Below are 27,527 nucleotides of genomic sequence, written 5' to 3'. Positions count from 1 at the left end.
AACAAAAATATATTGGTCTCTTTCTTCACCCAGTAAATTTCCATACTGCATGAATTCTGTTAGAATCTCAGCAAAAAAGCTTTTGCTTTTCCTCAGTCATCTTCACAGTAATGATGATGATCCCCTGTGGCATGAACAAGGCAAATGCAGATGCTGTTTGTCTCCTTATGATTTATGCAGAGAGCTAACAGTACAGTAGGATTACATCTGCTTCCCACTGAAAAAAATAACCTTTTCATTGCTAAAACCATCCCCATTTTGTCTTTTGACTGCATCTGGTCGGTCAGTTTAAAAATCGATCACCTTTAGGAAAGGACTACCTTTCAGGTGAGCCAGTGGGAAAATAAGCTTCTTTTCCTGTGAAGTTGCCTAGAAACTATTATGATCACAGAAACTCCACAATTCCAAAATTTGTTATTTTGCCAAATCCAAAGAGAAACTAGTATATTGAATGAAGCTGCTGGAGAAAAAAGTTATATATCAAAATTCAGTTCAGTTGCATTGAAAAGCATTTGATTTCTAATTTACTTCTGCATGATAAGAGATAAACTTTTGAAAGGAAGTAATTTCAAAGCAAAAAGTTGAACTATTTTCTGTGGAAATAGAATATTTCTGCATTATCAAAATGCTGGTTCTTTTTAACATGAATTTTGATCAAACAAAAGAGCTACATGCACCACAAGTTATACTAAGTTATATTTTTCAAAAGAAAAGTTGGACATTTTCTGATCTGTTTAATGTCTGCTGAAGTATTGTACTGTAAGGAAGCTTCTTGATGCCACTTGAACTCTATAGATCACAACACAGAAGATAACAATCCAAAATGCTTACTAGATATTTACACATTTCCTGTGAAATGGAAATAATTTTTCCTTTGCTTTGCGATCTTGAAGATGGAGAGCAGTTACATTCCTATGTGATTTTAACAGACGATTGTTACCATCATCAAAGGTCCTCATTTTTTGGTATAAATGAGCAGGACCTACGCTTTTGAAAGAATATATATTTTTTTTTATTTTAAATTATTTCAGCTCCTCTTGTGACAGAATTTGTGCTTTAGTGTGCACAAGTGCATACTCATAGGTCTTCTCTATGATTACACGTTTCTTAATGGGTGACTTACATGAAAGGAGGAATAATCTGAGGGAAAAGGACTTTCCGTTAGTGAATGTGGAATATTTGAAAATGGATGGTATTTTGCAGGAAAGATTTTTCTATAGTTATGAAAATAAAGTTCTATGTATTTGCTCAGTAAAAGACTGTTATTTCTGTAGGAAAAAAATATGTGGATTGAAGAAACATGACAAATTCACATCTATTTAATCAAATTGATTAAATCAAAACAAATTCAGAATGTCTGGCATTTGCCTCTGCTATTTGATAAATGATGTACTCAGAGTCTTCAATTCAAAATTTAGTTTCATGCAGGCACTTACTCCCATTTTCCTTCAGGAAGGGCACAATTTTGAAAAAAATATGTATTTACTCCACTGCTCACCAAAGTAAAAATCACAGTAGGAACAGAGATATTTGGTAGTTGAAGTGAAGGATGAAAAACAGAAATTTTAGGAGGAAGAAAAGAGTATGAAGCATGTAAAATGAAAAGCTTTTAAAGTCATTGACTGGTTGACAGTCATTCATTTCCAGTCTGTAAAAGCAGACCAAGTCTGGACCAAGTCTGGACCAAGCCATTTGGTGTTCAATAAACACAGTAATAAGTGAAGATAAAACTACACAGCAGATCTCAGCAACCTGGGAAAAACACACTGGGAGTGACTTGTGGGAAAAGGAAGTACAGCAGGAAGAAAATGAGTTAGTTCTCCCGTATGACTTTGACATTAGGTAACAACACAGGAGGAAAGTATGGTTGTATGTAGGGAATTGTGAGAGAGAGTTTAGGAAATAAATGGTGGTATATTGTACATTTACACTACTAAGTCAACACTGGCTAAGAGTAAATTAAAAAAATGTATTTTAATCTGTTTTTGTAAGTAAATGAGGCTGAGATAATAATGCATGAAGAAATGCCAACCTAATCTCACCTGAGAAGTTTTGAATCCCTTAGATAAATTCACAGGTGTGACAAGGAAGTTAAGGTCTGGGAGATATTCAATTTATCTACTAAATAAAAATAAATGACTATGTGCAGGAAGAAAACAATCTAGCCACAGTGGCACTGCTGAGTGCAATCAGCTCTTACTAGGTACAGGAGAGTCTGAACAACAGTGCACTTCTCCAACATCCCACCTGATAATCCATCAAGGTAACAGAGCACCAAATGGACACTGATGTTCTGGTTGCTCTACTCAGGGACCAAATAGGAGAAAAAAGTCATCATCTGAGTAGCCATAGAGTGACTGTGACAGCGGTGGTGCATGTGACAGTGAGAAGGATGTCATAAAGCTGGACAGTGAGATGTGATTCTCCCAGAAGAACCTTTCTCTTTAGAAAGTCACTATAGACTTACATTTCATGAAGAGAGAAACGGGTTGTCATTAGTAGCTCTCTAGATCTGGATAATGCCTATAAATGTATGTACAGGCAAAGCAGCAAGCCCACTTAGGCAGGCTTTTTACAGAATATGAAATAGAGATGAATAAATTTCTTTATCATGTGCAATTTTAACCACCGTCTTCAGAAGTAAAGGCTTATTCCAGCTAAAGCTATAACTTCCCTTTCATATCCCCATATGGAGGAGTTCCATGGAATCACAGAATCATAGAATGGCTTGGATTGAAAAGGACCACAATGATCATCTAGTTTCAACCCCCCTGCTATGTGCAGGGTTGCCAACCACCAGACCAGGCTGCTCAGAGCCAAATCCAACCTGGCCTTGAATGCCTCCAGGGATGGGGTGAGCATCCACAGTCTGTCTGGACAACCTGTTCCAGTGCGCCACCACCCTCTGAATGAAAATCTTCCTCCTAATATCTAACCTAAATCTCCCCTATCTTAGTTTAAAATCATTCCTCCTTGTCCCATCACTATCAATCCATGTAAACATTTGTCTTTCCTGTTTATGAGCTCCTTTGGAGTACTGGAAGGCCACAATGAGGTCTCCCCAGAGCCTTCTCTTCTCCAAGCTAAACAAGCCCAGTTCCCTCAACTTTTCTTCATAGTAGAGGTGCTCCAGTGTGCTTTCAATATGCCTTCATTCACATGGCATAAACCCAGGGATCTTGGCCATCAGTCGTTCCCTGGCATTCCTCCCCACATGGAGTTGCATCCCTCTTGGAGGATGCATGCAAAGGAGACTTCCATGTCTGCCTACAAGGAGACAGCAACTTCTTTAGCCTCATGAGATTTACAGAGGTATGCTGATAGTCTGAGATACTGATCTTTTAAAAAAGACAAGAATCCTCCATGATAATTCTCCTCCCTCTGCTCATCTTAATGTCTTACTATAAGCCAAACACTTGTGCACAATTAGACTTCATTTTACATTCAACTCTGATTGCTAATAACATGGTTTGCAAATTTATACTTCTGAAATTGATTCTATTTTTAGCTTCCTAAGATTTCCAAAGTATTGCCAAAACATTAACTTTCGTAAAGATGATATTCAGAGATTCTTACCAGCCACATGTTTTAAAGAGTTCTGGTTGCTCTTTCCTGGACTGTCCTCATAGTGCTCAAACAGTGAAAATGTACTGGGCACCTTTTCTAAAGAACGAGTAGCATCCATTGCAGAACATAACCTATTTAGGATAAAATATAGCCATGTAAATCTCTCGTGGTGTCATGTAGCTTCCAAGGGCCAGAAGCAATGTCCATGCTACATAACTTTCTCTGAGTTTCCCGTTAACCTGAGGACTGCATGCAAGGAGAAGTTCTGAATTTGAACATTTAGAGCATACTGACAATTCACATAAGAAACACCCTGAGAACAAACACTATCTGTATATCTGTATATAATCCCTGAGAATGAGAGGATTTGAATTTCACAGTAAGACTTCCAAGAGCATCAGATTTTGGGCACAGTAGCACAAGGTTACAGTCAGCACTGAACTACAGCAGCTGATCTGCAGATATAAGGTAAAACAGTTGCTTGTGGAAAACAAACTAACAAACAAAGCAAAACGAAAGAAAAACAAACAAGAAGGAAGATGGATTTCACCTGATTTGCCTACATTTGCTGAGTTCATTAGAAGAAAAAAAAAAAATCAAACATATTTTTAACTTTGAGACACAAACAACTGAAGGAGATGAAAGATTTTTTCAAAGCAATTAAAATTTACCTTTCTCCTCTTTGTTTTTCACTGAAGAAGTGAAAAATCATTGTAGCACTTAATTATGTATAATTTTCACAAAGCAAAACAAGTATTAAATATATTTTCTTTAGAAAAGCATGCATTGTTATTTAGGTTTTTCATAATATTTTCGGCAAGTCAGGTATTATTAAATAAAATAATAACCAAACTCAAGCACAAAACTGAATTAACATTAAGTTTCGTGTGCAAGTTAACAAATGAACTCTAAGCATGCAGCAAGTCTTTGAAAAAAGCTAAGTGCAGATGTGAAACCAAAATAACATGTTTTGTCATAAAGCAGGAGAGTCCAAATTTATAGTCCTAATCCTGCAAATATATGGGAATTATAAAGGGATGTTTGGCACATTCTCACCACTCCATTTTCCTGGGTTAGTAATTTGACAATAACCTGGAACCCTTGTGTCATTTTTACATCCTAGTCTATCAACCCAGATCAGCATTTGTATCACTGTGATGACTGAGGCAGCGCTGACGATGGTATGTTTGCACCATGCAGTGCCACAGCCTCATGGCAAAGTCAGTGGTGGTTGTCTCTGTAAATGAAACAGGCAAAGCGAAATTTCCTTTAGTTTTGAGGCTTCTATAGGGGAATCCTGGAGACTGTGTAACTAGTCATAGTTCATCTTGGAAAATGTATTGGGGGAAAATGAACTAAACTGAACATTTGTCTAATGAGGGATAGAGCTCACCGAAATGGCTCCCCCAAGGCATTTGTCATATTACACATATCTACTGAAACACAGTAGTAAAATATCACATGGTAGTGATGTTAATAAATATAAACATGGTCAAAATGGTTTCTAGTATATGTGTATATAGCAGTAACTACAAGGAACATGTGCTCAATGCCTGAGATTTAAAATTAAGTCAGGAATTTAAAATGGCACTTGTTTAATTGATGTGTTATAGAACATGTACAAAACACATCAGAACTGGTTAGTTACAGTACTAGCAACAAGTATAAAGTTATTATTTACAAGGTTGATAAAAGTAACTACCAATATTAGCAATATTGTTAGTAAATTAAGTGTCCAGTAGCATCCATCTAAGCCTGGTATTCACTCCAGAGCACTTAACCCATACTTCAGATACCTTTTGTTCAATTCTTTAGATGACTAAGGAAAAAAAAAAAGAAATATATTAACAGTTTCAAAACCCTGAGAATATTGAAGAGTCCCCCATCCACCCACAGTTCTCTACTATCCACAGAGATAAAAACACAGTGTTTTATTGACTAAATGTTGGTTGGGATGCTGCTCATTCACACCCACAGAGAATTTGGTTCCTTAAGAATGTTTCTCCTTCAAAGCCCTCACTCAGCAGGCTATTCAAGTCTATCTGGTTTAAAACTCCTAAGGAGCTAGTATTCAATATCTGGGTATAAAGACCAGGGCACAATCAAATACTTTTCTAAATCAAAGTTTTTGCAGAAGATAATCGCTTTTGCATTAATAACACATAAATACCAATTCTGTCTGAAATTTCCTTCATAACTGCTGTTCACCAGAAGCAGGTTGAGATTTGTGCCTGTGGAGTAAGAGTTTTTCCCATACTCCATGAATTGACACCTAACATTTCCTGTCTCAGAAAGAAAAGTTCCCGTCCTATATCAGTAAAAGAAAGGGATAGGGAATCTTTTATGATCTAGTTAAAACCCTGAATATCATGGGAAAGAGTTATCCTAATCCAGTACTTCACAAATTTTATCAAGAAGATAAAAAACATTTCTCATCCATCCCAAGATAGCCCACCTCTCAAAGGACTCTCTAGGTTCCTAAGCCATTGAGCAGCTCAACAAGAGAAAAGACAAATATTGCTCCACCATTTCTATGACTGTTGGTATTTGGTCTAAGGAGCTTCTATTCCAAAAGCTGTTTTATTTTGTATGAATGATTAGTCTTCAAAAAGTAGTTTTAATTTTTCATTTTCTTGCATCCTGTGATAGCTTCTGCAACTACCATATTACAGGCTAATTCTACAATGGGAGCAGATTCTTGTCACAGAAATCCTATCACCTTCTGATACAGTTCTCAAGAGGAGGAAGTAACATAGCTGACCTGTGAACAATTCTTGCAACACAAGAACAATCTTGGAGGACACAGGTCATTAATGATTAATTTGCAAGAGTCTCTGAAACCAGTTGGTGGCTGACTGATGACTGTGTCATCAGGTAACTCAAGTCACACAGATTCACGCAGAATGTTTTTCAAATCTTGGAAGGACCACCACAGACATGAATGTCACATGTGCATTTCTAAACTTCATCTGACTAGGAATCTTTCAATAGTAAACATTTATCTCAGTGTCTATAATTTGAATGCATACCTACTTTCTGTGTCTCCCCGTATAGATAAACAAACAAAAACCACCGAAAGAACCATTTTGCTTTCACTTTGGTTAATTTTCAGTTATGCTTTCTTTTTCCACCTTTCTTTCCAACAGTGAAGTTACTCTTACTATGACATTTATTGTTCCTCACTGGTAAACTCTAGATAAACTATTGAGACGTCTCTCAGTTTTCTCTTCACAAAACAAAATAGAACTATTTTAATGCTGTAAGGCATATTTTCCTACTATGCATCATCTTTGCAATTCTCTATTAACATGACAAAAGCAGCTGATCTGGCATTTCAAGGATGGAATAACTGAGCTTGCAGGATTTAGAGATCTTTAAAGAATGAAACATAAATATCTTTTTCTCAGCTCAGGCACTGCGTAAATTATAAGTTCTTTCCTAACTAGTCTAATAAAAACGACATGAATGCCATTTGTACTTACATTTAGGAAAACAAATCCATTGAGTTCTTCCATTTCCTTTACTGTAGTCTCCAAAGTTTCCTTTGCTGAATCAACAGTTTGCTGGAAGTTAACCATCTGTTCATAAAGGTACTCCATTTTCATCTTCTTCACTTCTTCAAAGTTTTCTGATTTTTCATCATATTGTGTTACCATTTTCTTAAGCATCTCTTCATTCTGCTTTTCCAATAACTCTGCATTTTTCTTACAGTTTTCCTAGAAAATAAGAACAGATATAAATTGATCTGCAGACAGAAATTACAATAGTTAATGAATACACAGAATTTCTCAGTGCCCATACATGATTCATCCACCAGATTCCTGGCATCCTGACAGTAAGAGAAATTATTTCTGTAAGCAAGCTCATCTGGGACAAATAATTCTGGAGAAATACATTTAAAATAATGGCAGATATATATTTTAAAATGTGAATGCTTAAAATTAAACTTCTATATTCAAGCATAGACAGGAAGTCTGATTACAAAATAGCTAAAAATTCATTCTTTCAACTGAAGTTAATACAGTCCTCAAGACTTAAGAATGTATAGCCATTGGGCAGTGTATTTAGATGTTTAACGCAGGTCTCTAAACACAGACAGAGAGTGAACTTTTTATAAGCATAATCAAAATCAAGGGAGCTTTTTCCTCCTGTGCTTGCTAGTCACATATTACGCTTTGCAATGATGTGCAAAAAAGAAATCTTTTTTTCCCCTTAACGCAACTCCTTCCAGCAAAAGTCATTTTGAGGGCTAGAGAAATAGCCTATTGTAGAATAAAAAATGACACTATGAAAAAGTCAAATGTAATTTAGAAGCAGTACTGTAGAGGGACAGAAAATCAATGTGAAAAAACACTGGACTTACCTCCACAGAGTTAAATAGGGATTCAATATCACTCACAAACTCTTCAATCTTCATTGATTTTTTTTCCAGTGCAATTAGCAATTCACCTAATTGATCCTGAAATTCAAAAAGTATTGTTAACTGTGTTGTTTTATAAAGTTTTCACACACAACATATTATGTTGAAATGGATATTTTTCTTTTCCATAAGCGGCAATTAGAGCAATTGCTAAATTGAGTTCAGGCATCTCCCTGGATGCAAAGGCAAGCACAGAAATAGCAACTGGAACATCTACAAAACTGTTTCCAATCCAAAAAAAGTTATCTCAGTTCAACAAGGTGCTGAGTGTCTCTACAAGTTGTCAAACACTATGAATTCTATTGTAGCTTCGTTAGAAACAGAGGATACGTAGGGCCTCATGAGTATCCTCAAGAGGAAAAAAGCCCAGAAGAAGGAGATTATGACAGGAAATTATGAGGCTAACAGATTATGAAGCACTATGATTTTGTTTTTTAATTAGAGTTTTAAGGATATTTCCTTGTAAACCAGAATCCATCAAAATTGCTGTTTGAATTGTATGTGCAAACAAAAGCAGTCCAAGGGACAACAGGCACCAGAAACAACTCAGAACTTTTTCTTGATGCTTCTTGACCATTCCTAAAAGAAACTAGCTGTCTGCTCAAGTAAAATTTATAATTTGTAAGAATATTTAGTTGTAGATAACTGGCATAAATCTGAAAGGAAGGTCAACAGGTCAGCTCCTTTGGTAACAGCTTCCTATTGTGGCAAACTTCTACAGTCACATCTGTTCAAAAACTAGCATATTACTTTCCATTAATTATAAGTGTCACATTGGACTGTAAAGCTGAAAGCTGACTTTATAAATATTAAAAGCCAATCACCAGTATTCAGAGGAAAAGTTCTGTTTGTCAAGATAACCTGCAAAATCTAACAGGTGCCATCCACAGCTCATTTTTTTAAATTGTGATGCTATATTCCTACAATAAAGTTCAGGCAACAAGCATTTTGCTATCTTAATATTTTCTCAGCGATTATACGGAGGCAACAAGAAACATACAAATATCATCTCAAAGTAACTTGAGCCTTGAGTGCTAGAATCATGTGAAGCCAAGCCTGTGCTGAGGCCAGAATTAATCCTGGCTTCATGTCTGTGTTCCACAGCCAGGGAGTGATATCATGGGACATATATTTGTGGCTTAATTTGACTTGCTGCAATGCAAGTACGTATGAGAGATGGTTGAGGTCTATGACTTTGCTAATGACTTACTGGTAACTAATTATCACTTCTATGTCAAGCATGTATGGCCATATATAAAAACTAACTCTGCTGCCATACAACTGCACACCATGAAGATAGTTTGCAAATATTGATATTTGAACTGGCACGTTCCTCCTCTATTTTAAATTTCACTTTCTTATATATGATCCATCATAAAAATAACATAACAACAGAAATGTGAACAGTTTTGGAATGTTAATGAAACTGTACTAAATCTGTATTATGGACAACTGATCATGAGCCAGAAAAGAGACCTCCCCTTTCAGAAGTGAGATTAAACAGCTGGTGAACAAGAATATCTTTATAATTGTACATAAAAAAATCTGATATGGGAAAAGTGAAACATCACACGCTTATGGTTTTCACAAATAGAACTGTAATTAAGTGAAGAATGAGCTTCCACAGAAATGAAAGCATTTTCACCATTATTGAGATCAAAGTTGTGCTCTACTAAAATGGGATACATTTCTATCAGTTTTTTAGAGTAATACAGCTTGAAACTAGTAGAAAGAACCAAGACTTGTAAAACTCTTACCTGCAGCACAGCTAAAATACTATTAGGGTAGGCAAACATGAACAGAAAGAACAGAAAATGTGGACGAGATTTCAAAAAAATATGCATTGTAAACTCTGTAATTCGTCTAATATCTCCAAGCAACCAATACACATAACTGGACTGGGGTACGTTTTGTGATGATAATGGCCCCTGCATATTGAGGTTTCTGTAACCCGTCGAATGAAACAAGCTGCTCTTACAAAAATTCTCTTCAGTGAAACACCTTCCCAATTCTTACTTCACACATACAAAACAGACAAACATGCACAGATAAGAAGACTAGAAGATGGAAGGTCTGGTAACGGCTACATATAAGCATGGCCATTCAAACTTCTGAATGAAAAAGAATATCAGCTTAGCAAGCTGAGGACTCTACAGGACACCTTAATGATATTTCCCCTTCAAGATTTCTCTCATGTGTTTAGGAATAGCTTTTATTTCATAGATATTATGATAGCCTTTTAATTGCTTTCTGAAGACTTTCCACTGACTACATGGGAAGCATAGAGAAATTAGACTCAGCATTTCCTTCCCCATCCAAATAAATTCTTACCTTCATCTTGGTTGCAGCATCATCTAGGGTGGTGACTTCATGGTCCTTGTGTTCTCCAAAAAGCTTGTCAATAGCAGATATTGGACATTTGCAGTTATAACAGTATGTATCTATCTGTGCTTTCTTCGATTCTCTTTGTGGACTCTCAATTTCAGGAATGTTTGCTGCTGATTTTTCAGGATACATCACCACAAATCCTGAATCTTCAAGTTCAACAGGTGTTTTTTGCTCTGGCTCATTAAAAAATTCATAACTATCCCCAATATGCTCAAAAGAGTCCCTGTCTTCAAATAATAGCTCCTCATGTGTGAGTTCAGATGATATTTCATCTTGCAAAAGTTCTTCTTGTGTAATCACATCATAGTCCATTGACTCAGCGAAATCTCCATAAACACGAGGGTGCTGCTCTTCTCTTTGAAAGTCTGGCTTCTCCCTTCGCTGAATTGTAGGAACATGAGAAAGAATTTCCTGGGTATACTGATCATCTTCACTGTCTTCAACAGGAGTTCTAGTATATGGAACATATCTTTCCACTTGAGGAACTGCTGTTATTTCATGGTGTTCTTCCTGCTTATTGATAAATTCTTGATGTGCAGCTCCCGGAGAATTGACTATTTGACTATACTCTTGTTGACTTGTTTGCTCTGGTAACTCCTCAGTTGTTTCCACAGGAACATTTTCTTCTCTTTGTTCAGTGACATCACTTCTTGCACCTGAAACAATCACTCTTCCTCCAAAAGGAATGGCATGCGTTGGTTTGCAAATTGTTGCTTTAATGTCACTGTGGACTTTCTCCACGACATCTCTCTCTGGCAGAATCTCAGTTCTAAAACTTCTTAAAACATCATCAGACCTCTGCTTGTATTTCTCCTCTGAACTCGGAACTGAAATTCCTCCACTAAAAGATTCATCTTCTTGCATCTGATCCTCCTGAAGCTCTAAGACTTTACCTGGAATTTCATCTTTAAGAATGTATTTTTCAAAATAAATTCCTGTTCCATCATCTGTGTCTGAATTTCTGCTTGGAAAAGATGCATTAGAGTTACCACTTTCTTCATCAGAAGGAGTCTCACCCTTTGTCTTTTCTCCTACTGCTTCTGCATAAAGATCCTTGTATAAAAATGATAGAGCAGGTGGCTCTTCTAGAAGCTCTGGATTAACAGCAGCAACAGTGGTAGGAAACAACAGAGATCGTTCTAGCACTCCTTCTTCTGAATCAAATAGTGGGGTCCCTGGTGACTTCTGTTCATCTTCTACACTTGTAGATTTTTTACTGCTAATATCAATTGATTTCTGCAGAGGAAAAGGTTCTGGAGTACCCACATAAGACTGCATTTTGCTTTCTCCTTTCACAGTTCCATAAAATACTTCATCCAAATCCTCAAGTAAGGCAAATTCCTCTTCCAAAGTTTCTTCCTCAGCAGTTTCTTTGGAAGATGTGGCTTGTTCCGCAGGTTCAGTAAGGTCTTCTTTCACAGGGCGTGATGAGCTTGGTCTTTCAAAATATGGCTTAATTGGGGATTTGTCATCAATCAAGGTATATTTTTCAAAGTAATCAATTTCGGATACACCATTGTCAGGATCCAAGACTGCATGATTTCTGTTTTCCGACAACACTGGATTTTCTTCTTGTATTTCTCCAGTTTCCCCATCATCATCAGTTTTGACCAATTCTTTTACTTTGTGGCTTTCAGACAATCCCAACAATGAAATTTCTGTTGTTCCAGAAACTGAAGCTTCTTGTCTCTCATGAGCTATTTTTTTCTTAAATGAAGGATTTGTTTCCAAGTATTCTAGTTTATCTGGCATATGTTTACTTTCTTCTTGATCAATGGAAGAAATATGTGTAGGAGCATGAATATTGAGTATTTCATAACCTTCTGAAATTATATTAAATAGATCTTTTTGTTCAATAGGTTCTGGAGCATGCTGACTGTCTTCTGCAGTGCTCATGTGTTTCATTTCTTCTTCTTCTCGTCTCAGGTAATGCTCAGGCACATTAGACATTTTGTCTGCCTCCAGATGTTGTGCTGCTTTCCTTTTTGTAGGGTTTCCAAATCTAGTTTCACCCTCTGAACCTTTGTCTGGACCTGGATTATCTGCTCCTGGAGATGGTAAATCATGTCTTCCTGTTCTGTGACCAGTTTCTGAGGACAGTCCATAGGAAATTTCAGTTTCAGAATCAGAAACTCTAAATGCATTACCGTTATTGTCTGTAGTGCCATGAACTGTAACTTCTGTGAAATTTCCAGCTGGGAATTGCTTTGATCCAAAATCTGAAGCTCTGTTTCGAGAAAGCTTGTCTACTCCTTTAGCTTTTATAGGATTAATTGAATGAGCTTTCACTTCTTCTTCCACCCAGCTGGGTAGCCCAGGAGATGGAATATCTGGATTCTGCTTTTCATTAGAACTGGGGAAAGTAGACTTTGACTCCATTGAATAAAATGTACCCTGTTCACAAGAATAATGCTGAGTTTTGTGTGCCACAGTGTCATAAACAAGATCTGAGGAAACAGATCTCAGTTGCTGTAAGGATGAATGCTTCTGCCCTGTGAAATGTGGCTGCATTTCATGTCTATCTTCTTCTTTAGTGAAACTTCGTGAAACTCTATTTGTCTGGTTTTCAGGTATGCCTACCATGTTAGCTAGAGATGATGGAATATTTTTATTTTGTTTTTCTTCATCATCAGTGAAGGCCACAGATACTGTTTTTTCAGATGGAGCATGAAAAGGTACAAATGTATCTGATGACACTGATTGCTGGTCTGCTACAGCAGTTGCCTTTAACTCTGTGCTCACTAACTGTGGCACCTTTTGTGTATCTGGCTGTACCTCTTGTTTATCCCACTTGGCAGATAATTTGGGGGAACTTAGCTGCTCTAATGATAAACATTCTGTGAGATCTTGTTCATCTTGTTCTTTTGTGTGCAATGCAGTCTTATTCTCAAACTCTTCTGTCTTCAGGCTTGCTGGTTTAGGTGAATATAACTGATTTTTTTGCAATTCTGCTTCATCATGTGGTGGAATTACATATTTACACTCTGATTGTGCAGACTGGGGAATAGCTAGCTGCATGCTTTGCTTTTGTTGTTCAGCAAGGGAGTACTTGGCAACTAAATTATCAGAGGCAGGTTTTGAATAAGGTGGAATTTCTTGCTGATGTGTTTCATCAACTGAATAAAATGGAGCTGAAGATTCAGTCCCTGGTTTTGAAGGTGCACTTAAATACTCCTGACTTTCTAGAGTTTCTGTTTTATCTATATAATATGATGTATTTAAATGTTCAGATTCTAATTGTGGAGTTGTGTGGAAGTATTGTGGAGTCTGTTCTCTCTCTGTTTCAGGTAAAATTACATGTTCAGCCTCCGACTGTGCAGCTACAGGCAAATTTAGATGAAGTCTTGTATTCTCTGCTTCTTTTCTTGTAAAGAAGCCTGACACAGGCTGTGCTGTTTCTGACGGCTCTGTTTTACACTGGCTGTAAGACAAATCTAAATGCTCAGAGGACAGGCCTCCAGGTACCGGTGAAGACTTTGGATTTCTTTCCATTTTTGTTTCAGAATAGGAGACACCCAATGGTACAGACACTGATTTTTCAGTAAGAGATGAACAGGGCTGAGTTGTTTGGCTTGTTGCTTCCTTATTGGAACAAGATAAATCTTGTTCAGTTTCCAATGGAGTAGTTTGAGGTAGAATAATCCCAGTGTTCCTCTTCTCTGAATGTCCTGCTCTCGATACAGCTATTTTGAGCTTTTCCATTTTTTCAGTAGAATTTAGTATATCTGATTGTTCAGACTTCAGTTCTGCAGTTTGTTGTTCCTCCGTCCTGGCAGAGGTGTCAGATACAGAAAGTGTTTCTTGCTGCTCTGCTTCAACAGCAGAGGGCGGCAAATTAAAACACTGCAGTTCAGGATGGGTCCCATTCCTCTGCTCTGTTTCACCTGCAAAGTGTGATGTCTCTGGATGTTCCAGATGGGCAGTCTGTGTCTGCTCTGCTTTGCTATAAGTGGGCAACAAACCCAGTGGTTTCACTCCACGAGTTTCTGCTTTGTCAAGAGAACATGAAAAATATGGATATTTTACTTGTTCTGTTTGCAGTTGGTCTGCTTTTCCCATTGAATATGAGAAATCAGAAGACATAAACACTTCTTGTGCAGTTTCCTGTTTTTCTGCTTTATCAAGTAAATGTGATAAATATGGTTGTGTTAAGTCTAACTGTGAAGATGGTTTCTGGTTTTCTTCACCAAGTGAGTGCAAAAAGGAAAGCTGAGCCAACCCCTTTTCCTCCAGCTTTCCAAAAGACTTCAAAAATGCTGGCTTTTGCAGTACTATCTGGGCAGATTGTGAGTGCTCTGGTTTGCCAGTTGGATAGGATAAATCCATTTCTTCCATCTCTGGTTGTACAATTTCGTGGTGCTCCTGATGGCAAGTAGAATACGATGAATCTTTGTTGTCTGATTTCTGATGTGCAGTTTTCTCTTCCACTGCTCTTACAGAATACGATAGCTGTGGATGTTGCAACTCTGACATTACCATTTCTTGTTCTTTTTTGTCAGAAGAATACAATGAAGCTGTATGTTCCAGTTCACCTTGCACAGTTTGTATTTCATCTGTTTTACCGGAGTCATATATAAAATCTTGTTTTCCTATGTCCTGCACTGAATGTGCCATTCTTTGTTGATCTGTTGTTCCAGTGTGAGGAGGTGTTACAGGCTGCTCTGATTTCCACTGTGTAGCCCGTGGCTGCTCTACTTCGCCAATGGCATATGACAAATCCGAATGTTCAACCTCTGGTTGTGCTGTTCCTTGCCAATATGTTTCGCCCGGGAAACGTAGCAGCTCCTGATGTACTACTTCCACGTGAACAGTTTGTAGTTGCTCTTTCTTTCCTGAGTAAGATGATAAATCTAGTTGTCCCAACTCGGGTTGTGTGGTTTCTTTCTGCTGTGTTTTATCAGTAGAATCTAATAAACCCGAATGTTCTAACTCTTGACTTGACATGTCTTGTTTCTCTTTCTCGTTTTCTCTTTTTTCACCAGAGAAATACAAGGTTTCCAGGAACTCTCCTTCCATTGAAGTGCTTCCTGGTTGCTCCACTGTGCCATGAGCACTTGACAGTGTTGGCTGTTCTAATTTCAATTTTGCCATTCCCTCTGTGTGTAATGCATAGCTTTCTCTCTCCTGTTTAAAATCCACATGTGCACTCTGTTTTTCTTCACTGGTGGAAGAGAACGAGTCAAGGTGTGGTACCTTGGCCATGGCATTTGAGACGTTTAGATGATCAGGCTCTGGTGAATCCAATGATTGCTTTGTTTTGAGGAAAGAATGCAATAAATCAAGTTCTTTCAACTCCGATTTTGTTGTTTCATGAGCTTCTGCTGGGCTAACAGAGAATGACAAATCTGTGCACTCTGATTCCACCTGCGAATCTTGCAGTCTATCTGCTTTCCAAACAGAGCACTGAAACTCAGAGGGTTCTGCCTGCATTCTTGCATTTTCCCTTTGCTCTTTTCTGAGAGATGATGAAAAATCACTTGGCTCTTCCAGCCCTGGTTGGATCTCTTCTTGTTTCTGTAGTGCACGAGTGGAATGTGATAAATCCGGATACTCCAAATCCAGTTCATCTATTTGAGTCTGCTGTGTTTCACCAACTGAGCATGATAAATCCATTATTTCTGCCTCTGGTTGTATGAATTCATGCTCTTCTAATCTGCCAGCAGATAAAGCGGAATGGATTGATTCCTCATGTGCAATTTCTTGTTCTATTTCACTAACAGAATAAGATAACTGTGAACATCCCATTTCTGGTTGTGCTTCTTCTTTGTTGAAAGAATGTAAGAAGCCTGACTGCTCCTTTTGAGCATCTTGTGCTTGTTCTGTTTTGCCAGGCCAAGTTGCTAGATCTGGTTTTCCTAACTCCAGCTGTGTGTTTTTTTGTGGCTGTGTTCCATGAATGGAATATGATAAATCTGGATGCTTCAGTGCTGGTTTTGCCCTTCCTCTTTGCTCTTCTTTTCCACTATGAGACAATATATCTGGAACTTCTGGTTTCTCATCTGTTGGTTGTGGATGCTCTGCTCTGCTGGCAGACTGGTTCTCATCAGGGCATTCCAAGGTATGCATCATCCCTTGCTGTCCCACTTTGTCAGCAGGAGATGCCAAATATTCATTGCCCAGTTCCAGCTTAGCAAGTGGGCCTATTTCTGTTTTGCCATGGCCATCCAACACATTAAGTTGTGTTCTTTCCTGTAGTTTGTTGAAGGAACAGGCTAGACCGGGATGTTCAGGCTTCAGCTCTTCACTTTGCAGTTTTCCTACTTGGAAAACAGGATAAGGCAGGTCAGGATATCTCTGCTCTCGTTCTGCTATTTCTTCTAGTTCTGCTGTACCCATAGAATGGGCCAAATTAGAACTTTCCACTTCTGGCTGAGTGATTTTCTGTTCTGCTTTTTCAAAGGGGTAAGTTAAATCCATTTGCTCTGATTCTAGTTGTACTCTTTGTTGCACTTTTGCTTTTTCCAGAGGATATATCACATCAGCATGTTCTGTCTCTGTCAAAGCCATTTTCTCATGTGGCCTAACAGTGGAAAATGATAAAGCTTGTTTCTCAAAGCAGTCTTCAGCATATTTTAACTGCTCTGTTTTGCTAGAAGAATTTTCTTGCTCTACCTGCTCTTCTGGTGTATGCTGCTGCTTTTCACTGTCAACAGAAATTTTTCTGTGTTTCTGATCCAACAGTGCTGCTTCTTGTTTGTTTGTTTCACTGGTGGAATGTGACAAGTCAGAGTGCCTTGCTTCTGATTGTGCAATTTCTGGCTCCTCTGCTTTTCCAGAGGAATATGTCAAATCTGGATATCTTGAGTCTATTTGTTCAGATCCTGGTAAATCTCCTTTCCTGGTCACCCTAGGAAAATCTTCATGCTTTGAGTCAAACTCTTGAGTTGCTTGTTCTTTAAAATTACTGAAGGAAAACAACGTATCTGGATATTTTGAAACCAGCTGTGAAGTTTCTTGCTGGCTTTTTTGGCCATCAGGACATGATACATTTGGGTAATCAGATTCCACCTCCACAGTTTGATCTTGTGCTCTGCCCAAGGTTTCTGGTGAATCTAAATGTTCTGATTCTTGTTGCATTTCTTCCATGGAGTAAGACTTCTCTGGATACTCTGGATACTCTGACCCCTGTATGGTATCACCTGGTTTCAGTTCACCAGTCTTGCATGAAAGATCTGGATGTTCTATCACTGATGGTGTTTCTTGTTCCTTCGAACCGAATGGCAAGGTTGGATGTCTAAACTTTTCTTGTTCAGTTCCGTGAGAGGAATATGACAAATCTGGGTATTCTGTACCCACTTTCATTTCCAGTGGTGCTTCTTTGCCACTAGAAAAGGGTACAGATACTTGCTCCTGCTCTGGATGCATTATTTCATCTTGTTCTGTTTTTCCAGTGAAACATGAAATAAATGGTTGCTTTGTTTTCTGTTGCGTCACTTCCTCTTGCATGTCTATACTTGCATAAAATGTGCGTTCTGGATATGCTGGTTCTATTTTCTTTTCTTCTTGCATTAGTTCACTGAAAGAATATGGCACAGGTGGATGCTCTAACTCTGGTTCAGTTATTTCTTGCTGTGCCAAATTCATTTGGTCAATGTCCTGTGTTTCTACTTTCCCCCAGATTTCTGGCAAATCTGAATAATCCAGTTCCTCTTGTGTAGCTTTTGGCTGAATTTCTACTAGTTCTTCCAGCCCTCTTTGAACTCTATTTTCTTGTTCCATTTTTCCAGTGTTTTCCAGAGGTTTGTCAATGTGTACTTCTGCCAAATCTTGATGCTTTGTTTCATCCTGTGGATGTGGTAAATCTGAATGTCTTGTTTCCTTATTCCCCATTTGCTGCATCCTATCTCTTCCACTTAAATCATGTATATCTGGATGTACTAATTCTAGTTTTGTAGCGTCTTCTTTCTCAGCTTCTTCCATCAAATAGGATATGTCTGAAGGTTCCAACTCAAGCTGTGCTGTTCTTTCTTGCTCTGCTTCTTCAGGGGAGTAAGACTTTGGCTGTTCCAGTTCAAAGGGAATAGATTTTTGCCCTCCTGTTTCTTCCTTGGAAAATGAAAAGTCCTGATGTTCTGTCTCTAGCTGTGCACTCTCTGATTCCTCTCTTTCTTCCCCTGGAAAAGAAAAGTCTGTCTGTTCCAGCTGTGCACTCTCTGTTTCCACCACTTCTTCCCTAGAATAAGAGAAATCCGGACGCTCTGTCTCCATCTGTGTACTCTCCAATTCCTCCATATCTTCCTTGGAAAAATCAAATTCTGGATGCGTGGTCTCCAGTGGTGTACTTTCCAATTCCTTTTTTTCTTCCCTGGGAAGTGAAAAGTCTGGCTGCTCCATCTTCATGTGTGCATCCTCTGATTCCACCACTTCTTCCCTGGAATAGGAGAAATCTGGATGCTCTATCTTAGACTGTGCACTCTCTGAATGCTCTACTTCTTTCCTAGAAAAATCTGGCTGCTCCATCTCTAACTGTGTACTCTCTGATTCAATCATGTCTTCCCTGGAATATGAGAAATCTGGATACTCTGTCTCCTGGTGTGGACTCTCTGATTTGTCTATGTCTTTCTTGGAAAAAAGGAATTCTGGATGTTCTGACTCCAGCTGTGTACTCTCTGATTCCTCCACTTTTTCCCTGGAAAATGAAAAATCTGGCTGCTCTGTCTCCCCTTGTGAACTCTTTGATTTATCTGTTTCTTCTCTGGAATATGAGGAATGTGGATTGTCTGTCTTTAGCTGTGCACTCTCCAATTCCTCTGTTACTTCCTTGGAAAAAGAGAAATCTGGATGCTCTGTCCCTGTTTGTGGTCTCTCTGATTCCCGACTTTGTCCACTGGAGTATGAAAAGTCTGGATATTCCATCTCCATTTGTGCACTCTCTGCTTGATTGTTTTTATCAACAGAAAAGACAGGGTGATCTAAACCTTTTGCTTTATATACAACAGGTCTTTTCTGAGTTTCTTGTGTTTCTGTGCAAACAGGATATGAAATGCCAAAATACTTAGAATCCATCTTTTCAGGTGTATGTGAATTTAGTTTGATTACTTGCTGCTCTGCTTCTTGAGCAAAGAATAAGTCTTGTTCTGACTCTGTTTGTTTCTCTAAGTAAATATTTTGCATTTCTGGTAGTGGGGTCCTTTGACTCTCGTTCTTTTTAACAGAACACAATAGACCAGAATGTTCAGTTTCTGCCTGTGCAGTTGCTGATGAGTGATACTCAGTTTCTTGCTTCTCTATTACATCTACAGAATGTGGTAAAAGCACATGTTCAGACTCTGATTGTGCAGTTTCTGATGACTGAGTCATAATATGTTCCTGTCTTGTTTCAGACGGAGTGGCATAACTGGGTTTAGCTAACGGAGCATTAGGTAAGTAAGATTCAGCTGCTGACTTCTGTATTTCCTTCTCAAGATGTTCCAGTGTGGATTCTGCAGGTTGGGTACTTTGTCTATCTAATTTGTTAACAGCATCTGCTGAAACAGACAGTAGTGTTGAACTGGGCTGAATCTCTAGCTCCTTTGGTTCATCTAGAAGATTTGATGCTGTCAGCAGTGATTGATCTGGCTTCTTATTTGCAGTTTCATTTGAAGGAAGTGACACTTGTTCATCTGATTTATCATCAGACTCTAGTGCAGTAGTTGTTAACTGTTCTGTTATTGCCCTGCTAGCTGCAGGTGAATATGAGTAACTTTGCTGCTTCCTTGCTACTTCGGGAGGGCTGAACGTTTGTGACTGCCTTGATTCCTGATTCAGATTCTCCAGTTGAGACCACCCGTCTCTTCTTTCTTTGTGTTGAAAAGTTGTTTCTTCACCAGACTTTGAATACTTGCTTGGTTTATCTTTTGTTTTTACAGGTTTAATATTTTGAAATGAAACATCTTTACTAGTAAACTGTTTTTCAAGAGGTGTTACTGAAGAATAGCTTTGATTTGAATGTGCTGTGGATTGCTGCTTTTGATTCCTTCTTCTTTCTGATGATGTTTCAAGACTTCTACTTGTTCTCTGGAAAGATTTTTTATGCGTTGCTTCTGAAATAAACCTATGCGATCTTTCTTTTACTGATGCTTCAAGGAAGCATTCAGATTCTACTGGAACAGAGCTCTTTCTTTGGATTCTACTTTTTTCTAGTGTTTCAGGGAGTGGCCCAGTCCCTCCAAAAATTGAATTGAACAGCTGGATTCTAGATTTTACTGGTCCTCCAAGGATCGGCCCTACCTTCCTCAGTCTGCTTTCTCTAAATATTGATCTTATTGGAACACGTTTTACTGGTTGTTCTGCAATATTCTCCAAATCTTCTTCGTCCTCCAACATTTCTTCATCCATGTCGTGTGCTTCCATCAGTTCAACATTTAACACTGAGTCCTGCACATCTCCTAGAACAGTTCTTGATTCTTGTCTCTGCATTCCAGAAGAATCGCGTTTCTTATTGCCCTGACCTCCTCTCACATGTGTGGGCAATGGCATTCTACTTGAAGGTTTACGCTTCCTTTTCCGAACAATTTTACCTTCATCCATAATAAAGATAACTTTTCCTGGAGGAGAACCTACTGGTGAACTTTCCATACTGTAAAGATCAGAAGTTGTACTGGTTTCTGAAGTCCAGGGAGTAGAACATCTGCTTGAGCTGGTTTCCCACGTTATCCCACTATCTTCACTTTGAACTGTTACCATCGAAAAGGAGGGATTAGTCATGATGTACTGCAGGTTTTGTATCACTTAATTTTTTTTGATATTTTCCTTCCTTTTGGAAAAAAAAAAAAAAAAAAAAAAAAAAAGCACCATAAAATAATATAGCATCAAATTATTGCAGTGAAGTCCAATGCATTAAAGCAATGTTTTTCAAACTTATAAAAATACTTCTTTTGCATAGATTTTGGAACACAAGCAGAAGAAAAGTCATAAAGTCATAATTCATCTGAGAAATATATTTTATATAAATACAGGCTTTGTGTTGCAAGGTTAGTTCAGTGAAGGGGAGGTGTTGGAATGCTCATGACAATTCAGGAAAAACTGCATTTCATCTGACCTTGTTTGTGAGTGTGAGATCAAATGGATTTTGAACCAGTACCTGATTAACTCATACTATAATTTAAACACTGCACTAAACATGCATAAGATAATGACAGTGTTTTATAGCACCTACACTTTCTTTTCCTAATTGTAAAATGATTATACAGTCTGCATGGTAGTAGAGAATAGTTTGTTGCTGTCTTCTCCTGTTTCATTGTCTAGGCGGTATACATATTTAATAATGTAATTTAGAATACATTCAACAACCTAAACCTGCCAGGCTATCCCTGAATGAAATAACAGTGTTTTATAATAATAACTTGAAACCTTATGATATGCAATCAATGCAATGTAACATCCTGCAATTAAATCTAGTCTCATTAAAAAAAATTTGAAAAAATTTAAAAACGTAGAAATGTGTTCTTGGAAGCTTTGAAAAAGAAACAAAAACCAACAAACTTAGAAATAAGAATGTAAAGAATAGAGAAAGAAATAAAAATACACTAGAACATAGTGCTATTAAGAAAAAAACTAACTAGGGCTGCAATAATTACTTCAAGGAAGCACGTGAATGGGGATTATTGTTATCAACCCCAGTATTCCTTGTGTAGATGTTAGTTAATTAAGGAGAGCTCTGTTAGTAGCTGATTGAAAGAAATATAGAGTTCTTAGCTGGCAGAGGCTTCAGCAGAGCTGATGAAGAAGTGGAGAAGGGTGCATACCTATGGCTAGGTTTTGATAAACAGAGGATAAGGCCACTTTCTACGTGATCTGGATAAAACACTTAAGCAAAGGTGAAGAAGGCAGAACCCACGTGACACCAGAAGCTGTGATCCAGCATTACAAGTGTGCCGAAGGCCAAGAGAATATTGGTGAGGAACACCCAGTATTAGTCATATTCTCTCCATCAGCAAACCATCAAGAATTTGGAAAGGTCTCTCAGCAAAACTGCTCAGTACCTCAGTAGGGGGAAAAAAAGAAAAGATTCTAGTCTGCTAATGCTTTTAGCTCTGCTGGCATTACCTTTACCTAACTGTGGGAAGTCACTGTCATCCAGTAACAAATTCTCTTCTAGTTTTGTGTACACCTTGTATGCTGCACAGTAGAAGCTTTCTAGTTGGAGGAACTGTCTGCCATTGCAAAAAATATGCTCCAAATATTTCAGGTGCATAAATAAAGATATGAAAGTGCTGGCGTCTAAGGACAAAAGCCATTGCTGCTTTATTTCAGATGGACATTTCACACCCCATCCCTTTGTCATGTTTATCTGTTATTGTACATCGGCTCAAACCTTTTACAGTTTTCAAAGACACCGATAATCTGTTTTGTTACTCCTGTCATAAAAGCCCAAACCCCAGATTTTTCTTCCCACTTCCTCCTTCTCATAGTCTTTCGCCTCTTGGAAGGCTGCGTCTGGTGGGATTTCAGATTTCTAGTCCAGCATGGAAGGCTGGGCACACGTCCCCTTGTATATTACTTTGGGAAGTTTTCACCTCCCCGTCTGCCAGAGCAGGATGATTCAGACACTGAAGTCTGCCCATCTGTGCTCCACCACTGCCCTTACAGAGGAACATTTAGAAGCACCTGCTCTCTAAAATCATCCAGAGCCTCTTCTCATCCTCTTCACATCAGACCTCATCAATTCTGGTGTGATTCAAATTTGTTGTTGTGCTGCATGACATCTTGCAAGCTGGAAACAACCTCAATGAAACAACTGAAACATCAAGATGTGGCAGTGACCTGCACGGATAAGACATCTCATTTCCTGAAGACTGCTACCAGGATCAGACACAGTGCATTGACCAAATTGCCATCCCAGATGAAAGAAGTACGTCATTTTTCTGTGATTTTGTTCCATTTATTTGTGCAGTTTCTGCCTGTACCTTCCTGCCCCTTTTTTCCTACAGCAATCATAAGCTCAGCATCATCTCTTTCAACTGCCATGCATTTTCTAGGGCTAGAGCTCATGCATTTCCTTCTTAAGAGTAAGAGAATTAGGCTTTAGAGAAATGCAGAATTTTAAATCCAGCCTTTCACTTGTTAATGTCCTGCTAACTTCAGATCTTCCTGTGGAATTACTATGTTATTAAAAACAAATAAATAAATGAAGTCAAGAATCTACGACTTTCTCCTCATTTACTGTCCTGCTTATGTCACCACTAGTGAAGTTATCTGGAAGTGCTTTTAAATTGGCTGCAGAGCCCTTTTTTTCTAAATCCTGGATGTTGACACACACTGAGACTTTTCCACTGCAAAAGTAAATTGGCTGGGGAAGTTATGAGAGGCAGAACTGATCTGGAGCCACACACACATCAGGGAATTGTTAGAGACTCAGGTATTCTAGAGGGTATGTAAACCACTTGGGTACTACCTTTCCATAGCTGGAGTGTAATCTAACTGTTATCAACACAAAAATTAAACTTAAAACTAAAATTAAAACTTAACAACATCATGCTCATGTTTGCTTTAAGATATAAAACACATGCTTTCAAAGCAATTCTGCTGTTTAAATGATTAATTCTACGCAGAACTAGAAACAAAAGATATCTGTCAAGAGTTATCAATCTCAGAGAGCAAAACGCCCAAAGGCAAGAAGATATTGCATGAACCCTCTGAGGATCAATGGGTTATCTATTCTAACAAGGACATGATGCCTTAGACCAGCTTCATAATAGGTTCTGATGCCATGTCTTGGTTTCATTAGTTGAAAAAAAAAAACAACCAAAAAAACCCCAAACAAACCAAAAAAAAGTGTGAGGAAATAAAATTATTTAAATATTACATTAAAAATCTTAAGAAGGGCTTCATAATTCTTAGGCAAGTCATAAGCTCTACTGCAGCTTTATGCATTTTTTTGAGCACACTAAAAATTAAGTGATGCATTTCCCAAAGCAAAGCATTTTCCATCAGAGAAATACTATTCTCTATTTGTCCTCAGCAGTGCTGTCAGTAACCCATGGGGGTCTGATAGCTGACTGGCATTTATCTGTGCTACAGAAGGAAAACAACAGCAACCTTTACCCTAGTGTACCATCAGAGCCCCATCACACAGGCATCCACTTGTGTTCCAGCAGCTGGTGGGGAATAGCAAGATGCAAAGGCCAGCCATCTCTGCTGGAAGAGGCATACATGAAGAAAACTGCAGCAATAAATGTGCCAGACTCCATAATGCTGCAAAAGGGTAAGTGTGGAAGTGGTGCAGACCAGCTGGAACTTGTGAAGGGAGTAGGGGAACACCAGTACTCTGTTGCTTTCCTCACAGAAGCACTTCCTGACCTTGGGCCATCATTGGGTTGCATAACTCTTTTATAAAATAGGAATGAGAACATGCATGCTTGAAAGATGGAAATAGAAGGAGCCCATGGGAAAGTTCCCGCTGACTGCAGTGTTGCACAATCAGGTGCTATTCAACTGCATGTAGAGCAGGAACACAAAAATGGCAGAGAGGGGCTGTTAAAAATAAACCCATGACAGGAGGATTCAGGACAGACTGTTTTCAGCCAGCTTTGCATATTGGTTACATATCCTCTCGGCTACGTTTTCAAAACACACAAAAAAATCTGTTCTGCAACTGGGGCTTTAAAACATGTTTGTTAACCCATAATTATTGCACAGATTAAGTGTATCTCAGGGGCTTGACTCTGCTAGTCTTGCCTAGCCACTGCTTCCAAGGAGTTCTGCCCCAGCAGTAAGAGTATTAGAAGGCTTTAACATACACAAGCACACTGATATTTGCAACAACAAATCTTAAACAGTTAAAGAATCAGCTTTATTTAACTTTTATCACACTATTTCTGAGTGCCCAGAGCAGTTTCTGTATCACCATGTCTGTGCCAAAACCAACATTTTCCATCCCCATTAGCCTAATTAATCAAATGGATTTAAATTATAATTGGTTAGCATTAAATGCATCTGTTAAAAAACCCATCTGGTTGACGCTGATCTCTCTTACTAGTAAGATGGTTAAGGATAGGTATGATCTCTGCAATTTGTAATAGAACTGACATCTAAAGGGGACGACTTCTTTGATTTAATGAAAGACTGCGATGCAGTGCCTGAGTTTCTGTTGCAGAGGCTTTGAGCCAGAAGCAAGACGCAGCTGTGGTGAGCTGTGAACAGGCACTTCTGGAAAGGCTGATGACCTCCCAGAATGAGCATAGTAACTACGTTACTACATGCATACATACGTACATGAGCCTTCCCTTAATGGAAAAGACTTTTGTTACTAGCTATTTAACTGCAGGTTGTATTAAAAATCCATCCAGCCCATGGCGATTTTGTTGTCGGTAGCAAGTAGCTCCAGCTTTAGCTGTTTTTATATTGGGTTGCACTGTACACATGTTTATAGTTAAGTAACCCTGCTCTCTGCCAGAGTGAACAACTCCATTGGGACAAAAGCAGCATTACACACAGGCAGTGTCTTCACTTTGAAAAACCGGCTCTTCATTCTCACAGCACAGATGCTTGTTTTCCTGCTCGCCAGGGCTGTTTCCCTGTTTGAATTTAGTTCCCTACAGAGTATTTGGGATGGTTCAGGCTGCACAGAGGCTGTCCCACCCGCTCTGTGGCCATCGCACTCTCTCCTTCAAAGACCAGTGAAACAAGAAGGTGTCACACACAGAGCAGTTTGTAAATGCAGGATGGTTCCACAGCGCTTAGGTTTGAGGAACTGTATGACCTAAATTTCTTACAAAATTGCTTTCTGAAAGTATCTTAAACTGCCAACACTGATGCTTTTGGTTCTCCCTAGGGTGTCCACCCCAAACTGATAGACTTTGCTAAAAAAAAATCTTGCAACCTGATACAGAGGTTAACCCTCAGGCCTCTCTGTCTCTTTGTGGCCAGTGAAGCCCGCTGGGCTGGATTGAATTGCAGACACCTGCCTCAGTGCGGGACCAGCCCCACACACCACTGGGACAAGCTCCCTCTCCTCATTCTCCTTGCAGTAAAAGCGCAGTGTTAGGACAACAGCTTCTGTGCAACAGTTACTAACAGAGAAAAAAAAAAGAAGAAATCGAAGTGGCGCAATATTCCTCATTTCACAACCAAAAATCAGCCCCACAAGTCCTGATTGTCATAGAACAAGCTTTTCCTTTTTTGGGAAACACAGACTGGTGAGGGAGGGATGAGTAGGAAGGGAGCTAGGATAGAAAAAAGGAAAAACATCCAAAGCACTGTTATAATATTTGATCATTTTCTGTTCAGCAGGCAAACCTCCCGTGTTTCTCAGACTGATATGTAACAGTCAGCCAGAAGGGGAGGAGCACAGGGAGATGCTACTTGAGCTGGCAGGCCAGCAGCTCTTTAAATAGAAAAGCTTTTAGGGAACTCAGGGCTGGCGCTTGCTGCACAAATCTCATTACAGCCATTTCCACCCAGAACAGCCTCCGTCTCATAGCTGCGATAATCAAAAAGCCCCTGAAGGAATGGCAGGACGACAAGGGGGAAAAGTGGGACTCAGCAGGCTTAGGCCCAAACGCTCGCCTCTCCAGGCAGCGCTGCGAGTGGAGGCAGTACCTGTGAGTCAGCTCCTCTGCTTCCTCTGGGTCCACGGCTTCTTCGTCCTCCTCTTCTTCCTCCTCCTCTTCTTCCTCCTCTTCTTCATCCTCTATGAAGGAGGAGGTCTCAGATGCCCGGTCACACTCTGCACCATGGTATCCCTCCATGTTCTTTCTCGCTCAGGCTCTTGTCGTTGATTTTTACCCCCGACCCTGTCCTCCCCAGGGTTGCCTGAAGCAACTGTCATCCCCAGCAGCTCTCACATCTCCTGATTCAGGGCAGTCTTTAAATAGACAGCAGCAAAGTAGCAGCACTGTCGCTGCTGGTCCCACCCCAGGTCCTAGCACCAACCGGGTGCCGGGGCACATGGCACAGCCCCTGTATAGCCTATTCCAGTTCTGTTACGATAATTGAATTGGAAGCTCTTGTTAACATGTAGTTCTCCAATACAAATCTGAGTCTATTAATTAGAAGTTCTGCTAGAAGACTAGAGAGTTCTTCAAATCCTAGATAAGGCATAACAGTTTCTAACATCATTTCAGATGGGAAGCGACAAGTGAACCCACTGCCACAAACAAGTACCCAAAGCCACTACAAAGCCTAAAATACAAGAGCTGAACTACAGCATCTTTTAGCTCAGGGAGATGTT

At 39.0% G+C, this 27,527-nt stretch overlaps 1 protein-coding gene across 1 annotated transcript in view; it reads right to left on the bottom strand.

Moving 5' to 3' along the window:
* Nucleotides 1-27,045, bottom strand: part of CMYA5 (cardiomyopathy associated 5) — a 47,838-nt gene extending 20,793 nt beyond the window's left edge. Inside the window, 7 exon segments of the mRNA XM_042825766.1 lie at nucleotides 3,577-3,698; nucleotides 5,364-5,386; nucleotides 7,050-7,283; nucleotides 7,931-8,026; nucleotides 10,319-21,110; nucleotides 23,052-23,069; nucleotides 26,897-27,045. Coding sequence (XP_042681700.1) covers nucleotides 3,577-3,698; nucleotides 5,364-5,386; nucleotides 7,050-7,283; nucleotides 7,931-8,026; nucleotides 10,319-21,110; nucleotides 23,052-23,069; nucleotides 26,897-27,045 — 11,434 coding nt within the window.
* Between the last annotated feature and the right edge of the window lie 482 nt (nucleotides 27,046-27,527).

The sequence above is a fragment of the Centrocercus urophasianus genome, unplaced genomic scaffold (assembly GCF_019232065.1).
Source record: "Centrocercus urophasianus isolate 14NV4802_14NV808 unplaced genomic scaffold, USGS_Curo_1.0 seq_25, whole genome shotgun sequence".
NCBI classification, from domain to species: Eukaryota; Metazoa; Chordata; class Aves; order Galliformes; family Phasianidae; genus Centrocercus; species Centrocercus urophasianus.
The sequence above is the reverse complement of the archived record's forward strand: the minus strand, read 5'-3'. Positions and strand labels throughout refer to the sequence as shown.